This window comes from Mchenga conophoros, linkage group LG20 (genome assembly GCF_057382185.1).
Source record: "Mchenga conophoros isolate Kocher_MC1m ecotype Shallow Benthic linkage group LG20, M_conophoros_male_GT1.1, whole genome shotgun sequence".
NCBI lineage: Eukaryota > Metazoa > Chordata > Actinopteri > Cichliformes > Cichlidae > Mchenga > Mchenga conophoros.
The window spans coordinates 32,046,281-32,058,571 of NC_140545.1; the positions used below are offsets into that span (position 1 = coordinate 32,046,281).

The window sequence follows — 12,291 nt, forward strand, 5'->3', positions numbered from 1 at the left end:
GGGATTGTTGCTGACTAGATGAGCTACACAGAGAGAACTGGGCTACTGTGCTGCAGGGAGGGAAAACAGCAATGTCAAGACCAGACTGTTTGGACCTGCTCCAGTCTTCATTAAAGCGGGAGATTGTGCAACACACATATATAGTTTAGAGCTTACTAGCTGTTACAGCACATAAATAATGTATCAAAACCTAAGGCTAGATGCATGCTATTATGAGAGTTAATAACGGATTGAATGCATCCCTATGTTCAATATTAATTAAATAAAAGAACATGAAATAAATTATAATTTTTTTTTTTTAAAGTTACTGAATAATTACTTAAAACCTCGGTCACTCTGTCATTTTGTTTTTTCCTACTTTTATACACTTGTAGGAACAGCAAATATAGTCCATTTAGAATATTTTGCTACTGTTAGCAAGTGAGAGGGCATATGGCCACACCGTGTGCAGCAATTCCTATAAATAACTGTTATTACATACAATGTACATATACACTTTCTGCAAATGAGATCTGCTTATAAACTGGGAGGGTTGGTTGGAAGAAACGTCATGTTTTCACTTAACTTGAAGGAATAATTGTGTTTGTAATTAAATGTTGTGTAGTTATCCATCAATAATAAGTATTAGCAATAGTTTTGAAATGATCATTCCTGTTTGGATCACTTACTGTTCAGCAATGATGTAGCCATCCTCTACAGGGGTACACCTCACTCCTGCCACCTCTACATTGCCGACCATATCTGAGAAAGCCAGACCAAGGTTTGTGCCATGGATGGTCACCCGGGTGCCTCCCTCTGGGGGTCCAGCCACTGGTGTTACCTATAATGTTGGAGAGAAACTAGACATCAAATGATGTTTTTGTCTTCAGGGATGCGGCGGGTTTATAGAAACACATAAATGCGTACAGGTTTCTGTATGTGCTCAAGGGTAAATATGCTCTTTTGGTCCAGGTGGCTGTAAAAGCAATTAAGTGTACTCCCCAGTCCTACATCCACAAAATGTCAGAACATGCCATGAGTCACTGTGCCAAGAGCAACTTCTAATCACAACAGCACCTAATGACACTTGTTTTGCAGCTCTTCTTGTTAAAATGTGGCATTATACCCATCCACACACCATGCATACATAATCACCAGTGAATACAAAGGTTTTTTTTCTTTTGCAATTTCGTTCTCCTGCAACAGCAAATCTTTAAAAAAAAAAAAGGAACTTTGGGATAAAGACGAAGCTGTTTTTAACACTCAGCAAAGCCACCTGCTCAGAATCTACCCTGCTTAACATGGATGTTAAATCTAACAAGGGGGGATACTAATGATTAGCGAAGACCACCTACTCATAAAATGCAATATGGCTGCCCAGCATGACCTTGGCACAGGGTGGCACAGTGCCTTCTGTGCTGCAGAGTCCTGTTGAGGCACCAACCTGGCCATCACACAGCCATTTAAACACAAGAGGACAAGATAAGGAGGAGGAGTAAAAACAAAAACGAGAACACAGAATGAAATGGAAAAAAGGTTAGAAAAAAAAAGACCAAAAGAGTAGGCAATACTGTGCAGTCACCAAAGGAATACAGAAAAACCAAGAGAGGAGGGCAGCAGGGAGGATAGACTGTCACTTTGCTGTGTGGGGCTGCTATGCAAACAATCAATACGCTATTACTGACCATGCAAGCAGAAGGGAAAAAACAAGAGTCAGTTGTACCCGCTCACTGAACTGCAAACCCCCACGTGATGGCAACCCTTTAAGACTTGCTGTACACCCTCTATCCCCACCCCCAACACCCACTAGGGCATTGCGGCTTCCGTGTGGGATGCTGGCATTGTAATCTAGATTCAGTGGACATTAATTGCTCTGGATGTAAAGTAAGTGTGTCACTGCAACGCCTGAGGGGCCTGAATACATGAATCTTTTAGCACTGCTTGGGCATGCAGGGTATAGAAGGGGGGAACATAATGGCTAAATATATCCATGTCAGGCGATGGCAGCAGCTATTCGAGTAGACTTAGTGATGGTTACATAAGCAACGTGAGGGCCTGTGAGAAAACAAGGGAGGGGAAAAAAAGAAAGGAAAAGCACGAAGAGGAAGGGAATGGAAGAAAGAAGAGTGAAAATGGGGTGAGCAGCGGGGGGAAGTGGACGCAGTTTCGGTCCCATCAGACAAGACGGGTGACAGGTGAGGCAGGGACGGTGACAGGACAGCAGTGCTGTATCACAGACGGGCATGCTAAAAGCTTGGGAGTCCTCCTCCTTCTACTTAGAGACTGAAATGGACACTTCCCATGGTGGACCAAGGACATGATGATAGTCCAGTTCACGCAGAAAACCCATTTTCCTGAGTTCCCCACTGACAGACAGAGCCTTGATTCATCTGGATCATGGAAAAAAACTATCACTTCAAAGATGCACCAGGCTGTGAGGCATAAGAGAACTTCTGCTCTTTGTCTTTGTGTCTGCATTTCTAACACATACAAAGGAACCAGATCTATAAAGAATTTTTTTTTGTTTACAAGACTGATTTGATTGCCAATCACATTAGTTCTAATGGTCCGGGGATGGGCGTCCAGGTACACACCGGCTCACTCCTTGGCGGCCGCTTATCGGGGCCTGGAGCCTGGGGCTCGCTCGGGCCACTTCGGAGGTGGGGTGCCCCCGGCCTCTCGGCCTGGGGCTCGGTCACTCAGGCGCAGCTGGCTGCCGGCGGAGCTCACGGGCGCGTCACTGCAACTCCCCCTGGCTTCTGCTCCGCGGCTGCTGAGTGAGCCCTCATCTGGGACTCTCCTCAGCTCTTTCCGGGACAGTGGCGCAGCTGCCCCTCTGTTGGTCTTCCTTGGTCTCTTGTGTTCTGGGGGCCTCTGGATGTCTGGAGTTTTGATCTCCTCCATACCTGCTTCAAGCCCTGGAGGACGGGGCTGTGGCCCCCCCACACCCTCTAGCAGATTATTACATGAAGGAACCTTTTAAAAAAACAAAAAACAAGCGCGTCCATGCTCACAGGTGTACACACGGGTGATCACACCCACAAACTACACCCTTTTTGGCTCCTACCTCAAAGCACACTGTGTTCTGTTGATCTTATGTGCTGCACAATAATGTTTAACATTTAGTATTTACTGTCATATTCCCATATATCATTGTGATGTTGTTTATTCTATTACTCTTGTTCTCTTCTGCTTGCTTTCTTTTTTCTTTCCCAGCAGGTGATCCAGGTGATTGATATATGCATTTTTTTTTTCTCTGCCCGTTCTGTTGGTTTTTGTCTTTTGCCCTTCTCCCCCGTCCCTCTTCTCAGCTGTTTCTCTTTCCCTCTTTCTTTCTCCCCTTCTTTCCCCCAGTCAAGTCTGTCCCATATTCAGTAAGTGAAAATAAAATCAACAATAAAAGGTGAATCAAATGGACCATTACGGCAAGGCTGGGATGGTCAGTTTGGTAAAGTAAATCTGTTGGGCATCTTTCTTTGCCTTTAGACAACAATTCTGATGCAAAAGAGCCAAACGGGACAGGCAAAAAAAAAAAAAAAAAAAAAAAAAAAGTTCTAATGGTCTTTATAGACAAATAAAAGTAGTCATATATACTATCATCTGGTAGCATAGGTTTGTGTTTATATTTCACTGCAAAATTATCTTGTTTGCATCACTCTCTTTGTTTTCTTCCCATCCATCATCTTATCTCCCCAGGCCATGTGACACATCTTCCTCTTCCTCTAGTTTGCTTGTTTTGCTTTACCAAACTGTATTTCAGAAGGGAAAAGGAAGCGTTGCTGGTCATGCACACACACGCCCTTCTGCCCCAGCTCCCTTTTCCCACCCAGTGCTGCCATGCCATGCTCCCTATGTAATCCTTTTAGCAGCAGTGCTGCTGCCCGCCTGGCATTGTCACACTGTCAATAGAGGGTAATTCCCAGCAAACAGGCAGTCAGCTTGCAAGCCACTCTCCCTGCTCCTACTCATGCAGTCGCTCTGGCATAATGTATCTCTCTCTGGCCAAAAGGCCATGAAAAGAATAAATGAAAAAACACTAGAATCATTAGAGATAAAAATGCATGGCTTAAGTAAAAAAAAAAAAAAAAAAAAGACATTCTGATGTACAAGAAATCAATTTCCAGAAAAAAAAAAAATGCTGGCTAGTTTTGAGAAGACACCTTGTTATTCTGAGAAATAACAAAAACTATGGCGACAGAGAGAAATGGGCTTCAATGTGAATAACCTGGGGCTGTCTGTCAGCGTGGTGCTGACATATTCAGCTGAAGTAATGGCGGGGAAAGATGTGCTGATGCAGCCAATGCTAAACTCAATACATAGAGCAGAGTGCAATACACCAACCGAGCTGCCTTCGGGCTATGCAAGCCAAGCATGTCACTGTAACTACGGCAGCTGACCGAGCCCGGTGGAATTCAGCAATAATAATATTCCTCATTTACTATTAAAATCTATAATACGAAAAAAATCTACTGTATGTTCATTATTATCTACTTTCAATAAAGCTTAGATATACAGGGAGTGCAGAATTATTAGGCAAATGAGTATTTTGTCCACGTCATCCTCCTCATGCATGTTGTCCTACTCCAAGCTGTATAGGCTCGAAAGCCTACTACCAATTAAGCATATTAGGTGATGTGCATCTCTGTAATGAGAAGGGGTGTGGTCTAATGACATCAACACCCTATATCAGGTGTGCATAATTATTAGGCAACTTCCTTTCCTTTATTTGTTTTTTGTTAAGTTGCCTAATAATTATGCACAGTAATAGTCACCTGCACACACAGATATCCCCCTAAAATAGCTAAAACTAAAAACAAACTAAAAACTACTTCCAAAAACATTCAGCTTTGATATTAATGAGTTTTTTGGGTTCGTTGAGAACATGGTTGTTGTTCAATAATAAAATTATTCCTCAAAAATACAACTTGCCTAATAATTCTGCACTCCCTGTATAGGATACGATCTTTTTATGCCCTTAAAAACACCACAGTGGGAGATTTCTGTTTTTCCCAAAGCTCTATGTTTGGCTTTTGAAATTAAACAACCTTTGATATCATTTAGAAGCTTGCAGATAATCTCTTTGTCTTGCCACTCAGACTAATTCTTAGCTCAGACTAATTCTAGCATGTCACATTTAATTGTGAGAAGCATTTAATGGGCTTCATAAAACCCCACTGATCGCTTGTTCCAGAACAAACTGCATCCTAAATACTTTATAGAGTCTTGAATGTCTTGTAATAGGCTAAGACATATTGGTCACAATGAAAATGAGCTGAAAACAAGTAAAAAACAAAAGAAGACTATGTAAAAAAAAACAAAAAACAAGACCTGTGATTTGAATGGGGAATTGTAACCTATCATCTGGTTTGCATGTGAATCTGTGGGGTGCTGAGCAATATTTTATTCTTCAGCTGGCAGATTTAATAAAGGTCAGCATCCATACAGTACAGAAGCACTCTCGGGGTTACAGCAGTAAGCAGAGTTCAGTTGTAGTCTGATAACAGCTGACAGGCCTGCTATCCCCGTGGAGTTCAAAATATCAACAAAAAGCATGCATTCACTTGCATGTTTGAGGAAGAAAGAGAAAAAAGGAATCCCATATTTTTTCTTTCCTAAGGCTATAGCTAGATGTTTATATTTACTGTCACTAGAGGCAGGGGAGCTTCTTTGCTATACAGTTAACTCATACAGAAACCACGGCCGAAGCGTATTGAGGAAACGCCTTTCATATGCCCATCTAACTCCCAGCTTCATTTGATGTTGTTCCCTCTGCTGTTAGCAGGGGCTTACATCTCTTCAATATTAATGGCCCGTGGTGGGAGGCACCGTGGCACTTAATAGAAACATTAATTATTCAAAAGGCCTATCTTGTGGAAGGCACATCTACTAATGTGTTAGTATGTATACAAATCAGCTCTTGATGGGGGCTTTGGTGCATACAATCAAAACCAAATTTATTAATAAATTCAGCCCAACAGGGGGATGTCGGCTTCTTAAAGAAACTGTAATCACTGAGAGACGGGAGGGGGGTGGGGGCGGGGGGGTGCTAGGACGACGCACGAATGATGAGCGCCGGCTTCACTACCAATGATGAGTAGAAAATAGGTGTGTCTGTCTGAAGTACATGCTCACGCAGAGTTGATTTTGCCACCTACAGCCATAAACAGATCTGATTTTAGATTGGCCTCAGGAGCCCCCACGCCCAAACTTCCCCCCTACTCCCCGGCTCCTTTGTTCTTCCCACCTTTGATGACTTTACATCTCCCCCTCAGTCTTTTGTTGTCTTGCTTGAATCGTTTCACCTCACCCAAACCATTCATACTTTCACAAGTGTAGTTTTTTATTTTTCTTCCACTTAAATGGAACCGTGTAGCTCTGCTTCTGTAATATATTGTCAATCACTGGTTTTTGATAGAAGTGCTAATTGAAGAATAATATAAAAATAATAATTATGCCAGTCATTTCCCCTGTGAGCTTTTTCCTTTGGCTTGCCATGTCATTTCAAAACCGGTTTGTTACATTCTGTAGTTTTCAGATTTGCTTTTGACATCATTGCTTAAACATTGGACAACTGATGGATGCAGTATAGATATAGTAATGCAAGGTTCTCAATGTTTAAGCTTACTTTTGGTTACATGTTTTATTTATTGCTTCTTTTGTGCTCTTCACTATTGCAAGTCCCATTGCATGATGTGTCAAAGTCTCAAACTCATCATAATGGATGTAATTTGGCAAAAAGAGTCAGAAACAGTTAAACACAGAGACACAAGAACAAAAAACATGGAGGTATAAGACAGCAGGGAAAAGAAAAAAGAAGATCGGTCGGACTTCATCAGCTTGCCTATTTTTCGTGATTATTTGCGTGTAGTATAGCAAATCAATTACCCAAGTTGTTAGCTTCAGTTTTTAATTGGCTAGAGTTACATGTGGGTATGTAGTGGAGGAAAAAGAAGCTAAATGAATAAATGTGGAGGCAGATAGGTCTGGTAGGTTAACCACAATGCACTGGTGTGTTACCAAGCTAATTAAATAGTCGGCCCCTCCTGGCCTGACTCCTCTGTGACAGCAGACCGACAGTGGGGGCTTTGAGTAAGCAAAGGTCTGCTTGTGGAAAACAAATAAGCACTTCCAGGTCATGATCCCGATCTTGCTGATGTGGAGGACATCCAGCTATTGGGTTCTAGTCATGTCTGTGAAAATTCAGCATGACAGAAAAAACAAGAAGGAGCACCGCTCATTCACTTGGTTATGGATGCAAAGATAATTTAAAAAAAACTACGATTACTTGCTTGTGAAATTCCCTTTTTAACAGTTATTGGTGCCAAAGAAACTTTCAAAGGGCTGGAATAACCTTGTGTGAGGACAAAAGACATTAAAATCTATGAGCAGGGAGCTGTGCCTATGCACAAAGAGAAAGCAGATGTCAAAGAGACAGCCCTTTAAAACTACAAATCTCAAGCTCTATTTCTGTGGGTGCATGTATTTGTGTGTCCTTGCCCTTGGATAAGTCCTGAAGATGAAAAGAACTCTCATAAGAATAAGCACCTGCGAGTATAACACATATAGCCGCACAGGTACATAAACAGCCATACATATAATTTTTGTTTTTAAGCAAATAAAGATAGATAAACACAGAAAAAGAAAAGGCAAGATAAAAGGACAGACAGAAAGGCAACAAACATTTAAGGATGTGCAGGCATTTGATGGGCCAAGCACAGTAGGGAGCCTATTGAAGGTTTATTCTCATTCTTTCTGAGTCCACACAAAACCAAAGTAGAGTAGAACAGCTGCTTCTCATGCAACACCTTGTTCTATCTTGTACAAGATAAAAATTTTAATTTATCAGAGGTCCTATCCATCTCTTTAAAGAATCCCGCTATTACCGCTTCAACTTAAATGTTAAAAAACAGCATGCCAGAGTCAAGTGTATTCTTATTCTGCTGCAATTTAGTGATCATGATGTGCTTTGGAGAATACCGAACAGGTTTTTCACTTTGTAACTGCCTTGCCACTGGCACAGATGACAATGTCTTATTAAGCCGTTTTAAGCTGTCTGAGCTGTTAACTTTGAATTTTAAGTATACTTCTACAGTCTCAGCTGAGCGCCTCATGACCCTCTGTGAAAGAACTGTGACAAGATGCAAGACACACCTTGCAACGGAAGCTGATAATTACATATCGATTGACCGCTGGATCTGTGTGGGCAGGTAGGAAGGACAGACGAGGGATTATAGGTACTGACCTCAGTGATGCGTGGGTTGGTACACTTCACATTCTTGCTGGACAGGTTCAGCCAGCGGGTTGTGTAAGGGTTGATGGGGGGGCAGTGGTGCCTCAGTGTACACCTTCCCTCACCACTGCACCAGCCACACTGGAATTTCCTCTCTGCCTTTAGACACATGCCGCAGCTGTCCCGCTGGGCTGCACACTTGTACAAGTGCACTGTGGGATGACATGGGCAATACAGTGAACATACCAATAAGTATTGCTGTTATTGTTAAAAGGAAAACTGGTAGATAGTCTGCTATGAGTAAAATATTTTTCAAATTTCTTAAATACTCTACAAATGATTTGACATGAATACATACAAATGCTTTTGTGACCTCTCACAAAAAAATGGAATATTTGCACCAACAAAAATATCCCAAAAATGACAGCGTCCATCCTATTTTCTAGCAGATATTGACATCAGCATCTTTTGTTCTTACCTTTAATATTTTCTGGGTTGTCAATAATAAAGTTGCCGTTCCACACCACTGAGAAATCCACAGGAAGCTCACTGATTTTCATTCCTTCATACAGATACTAGAGGCCACAGAGTGATGAAGAGGGAGAAAGAGATAGAGATTGGGATAGAAGCAGAAAAGAGAGGAGGATTTCAATGGGAAGTCTGGGAATTTGAATCCCCGTGAACCCAAGTGGAGACAGTACTGTGTCCTTCCAATATTACCCCATACTTACATCATCTCAGTATCTGAGGAGCAGACAAAGTGAAAAGCCACAAGATATGGGACAGCTGGGCAGGAGCTTGAGCTTCCCTCTGGCCTTTATTGATGCTGTGCTTAACTGCCTCCCATGCGCTTAACTCTAGCCTGACTTTCATTGCCCAAGTGTGTTTTTGTGTTTGTGTTTGTGTGTGTGCAGGAGAGAGCGAAAGACTGGAAAGTAAAACATGCATGCCTGTGGTACCTCTGGGAATATACTACAGAAGTCAGCAGTATATTGACTTCTGAAGGCAGACTCGTGCTACAGTCTTCTTCTGTATAATTATCTATGATGATGGCTACTATTTCTCCACTAACTAAATAACATACACACACACACAAGCATACACATGGTATGGGATTCAGGCCATTATCTGTTTTTGTATACAGTATTTAAAATGTGTGCGTAATTATATAATGGAGAATTACAGACAAATCAAATTACACATCATCAATTTCACTCATATTGTCTCAATGTGAAAAGGCACCGCACAACCTACCGAACTGTTCTGGCACTGTACACTGGAGCTGTTGAAGCGGAGGGCAGTGACTCGGTGGCTGACCCCCTGGATGTGCAGGACGCACTCATAGCCCCGCTGGCCAGACTGGGGCTGTGGCAGATTCTTGGCCTTCAGGGTTATAGGCTTCACCTCGCCTGCTGGGATCAGAATTTCCTCAGAGCGCACTAGCTGGGGACAGTCCTGGAAGGATAAAGCAGAGAGGGTCCACGAAAAAGAAAAACGTTCCACTTTCATGTTTAGCAAGACAAGGAGAACAAAAGAACTTTGCAATAATGGTGAAAAAGGAGGATGATTATAAGTAGGAAACACAATATGTGGAATTAATGTGGAAATTAATTCTAAGTTAGAATTTATAACTGATTTCTGTGACCTTGGAAAGCTATGAGCTGCGTTGAAATACACATTCTCAAGAGAGGAATTATGAAACTGCTCAATTCATCAAAACTGAGAATGGTATCAGTAGTCAGTGGTTTAAAGTATTCAGTAATAATGGAGGTCGTTGCTATTTGAAATACTCTGAGAAAACTGCCTTTATGGCTTTACACAATGAAGCTTCACTCTTAATGGCCTTTAGCTTTGTGAATCTTTACATCTCAAGTCAATTAAAGTATAGATACAATATCATAAGGCGATATTCAAATATACCTTTAGATTGTAGGGTTGCTAAAATAAAATAGCTGTTCCTGATGTCATAGAGAAAGGCTGGTCTTAATTCATAATTGTGAGTACTGCATCTAATCTTACCACTGAAGCTCTGTGTGCCATGCACAGCAAATACATATGAACTGAGGCAATGCAAGCGGGCTACTCATATATGTACAGAAGAGGGATTATTAACAAGTTTTTTTAATACAAGTGAATGGGTTTAAATGAATAAAGGCAAACACTTAAAATCCCAGTAGTGTAAATGTGCATAGCTAGTGACATAGTGATCATTATTGATGTGGTCAAAATGATCTTGTGTCATTGTTAAGACATGTTAAGCTCAGTAACTCCAAGGATAATAGACTGTTAATTGCTATTGCAGAGAACAAGAGCTCTGAATGAGTAGCACCACTTCAGAAATAGAAAAGCTTAGATGGCTGTCTTTCTGAAGACATGCCCCGAGGCTGACACAGAGCTGAAACGCAGTGCAGGAGGCAGGTAGAAAGAAACCAAGTGCAAATATGCAAAAGGAAGGGTGAAAGAGAGAGAGGAAAAGATGGATTAGGTTATAAGTCCGTGTGTCTGTGCATGTGTGTTCCACCAACCTCAGAAGCGTTGACCCGTCCCTCCTGGAAGGAACAGCTGGAGGGGTCATGGGTGCACAAGTTGCGGTATTTGCACCAGTGGCACCGGAAGGCACTGTTCACACATGACAGACACCTGCAGGAACACACAAACACACACATGCGCACACACTGAGTGAAAGGGGGGAAAAAAAAAGAACAGTGCAGTCAAGGAGGGACAACGAGTTTGCCAAAGTAGGGGGAAGTGCCACATAGGAAATGAGTTCATGTCCCAAGTGGGCACCTGCTGTTGTTGTGCCCTTGTGGTTGGCACAGTACCTAATAGCTGCTAGGCCAAATTCTCCCTGCATACATTTTCCTCTACCATATATTAATACGTGTGACATGTGTGAATAGGACACCACAATCACAATAAGAAAGAGAGAGATGGAGAGGTGGAGTGTTATACTAGTAAGATAGCAGTAATGAGGATAAACGTGCACTTTCCAACACTGTATATAGAAACTATATAGATGAACAGAAGGTGAGATGAGTCAAAACAAGAATGGCCAAAGAAAACCAGTTGATGGGAAAATACTAGGTACAAGACATGCTATTCTGCATGTTACTAAAGCAAACCAAGGCAAGCACAGCACTCACTTTTAATAGACTGTGATGAGATTTTACTGTGCTATGTATTTTTGAGCAGTTGTTCAAAAGGGGTGGGCTGGGGGGGTTGTCACAACTGGTTCTCTCTTTCGTTGTCTCCTTTTTGCACATATGCTCATTGTGAAATATTATCACTGAGGCAAAAATCATCAGAGTGATCTCTGTCAAGAAGCCTAATTTGAATGAATCGGGCTGATTCACTATCAGGAATATACAGGGAACGATATGTGCAATAAGAGGGAAGTAACAGGAGGTGGCATTACTGAAAGGATGGTGTATGCCCTTTTCAAATGTATGCATATTTCTTCGCGTGTGTGGCTGTGTGCACTCTGTTTGTCATCAGTGATTAACTGAGCTGATGTGAGAGTTGGTAATTGCATTCTGTGCTACTCAGGCAAGGTTCTCAAATAGCAATATGAAGAGAAAGGAGACAAAACACGAAGAGAGAGATGCAGAGTAACACTGCCTGCTTTTATCTAGCAAAGGAGACAATGGCTAAAACATTTTGTTTTAATGTCAAGGGGAGAGTCAAAGGATAATTTGACATGGTAGGATTCCTGAACCCCTGTGATACCCTTTCTCAACTACTCTCAATTCAGTGATACTCCCACGTCAATGAGGCCTTTGAATCTCACACAAACAGAATCTGCCACACTGGAATGAAGCAAGCAATTGCAAAGGTACCGCAGACACTAAGATCTCCAATCCAGGGATTCAATTCAACATCACTCAATCAGGGACAGACATGGCATGAAAATGGGCATGAAATCCCCACAGAAGGCCTGTTAGGCAGAAAGCAGAGTGTTTTGTAGTTGAGCATGTTTGAAAAGAATGCTTCATTAACAACACAACACAGATTCTTCCTGTGTGGACCGCGGGGAACAGCAAGCGATCAGATTACATTAATTTTTACAGGGGATATTTTTAGGG

General features: G+C 41.9%; 1 protein-coding gene across 1 annotated transcript in view; it reads right to left on the reverse strand.

Moving 5' to 3' along the window:
- plxna2 (plexin A2) overlaps positions 1 to 12,291 on the reverse strand; it is a 160,919-nt gene that overhangs the window by 43,006 nt on the left and 105,622 nt on the right. The window contains exons 9-13 of the mRNA XM_085261099.1: positions 10,735 to 10,849; positions 9,464 to 9,664; positions 8,688 to 8,784; positions 8,222 to 8,421; positions 669 to 820 (exon numbers count right to left, since the gene is read on the reverse strand). Of these exons, the coding sequence (XP_085117225.1) occupies positions 669 to 820; positions 8,222 to 8,421; positions 8,688 to 8,784; positions 9,464 to 9,664; positions 10,735 to 10,849 (765 nt within the window). The remainder of the gene's footprint in view (positions 1 to 668; positions 821 to 8,221; positions 8,422 to 8,687; positions 8,785 to 9,463; positions 9,665 to 10,734; positions 10,850 to 12,291) is intronic.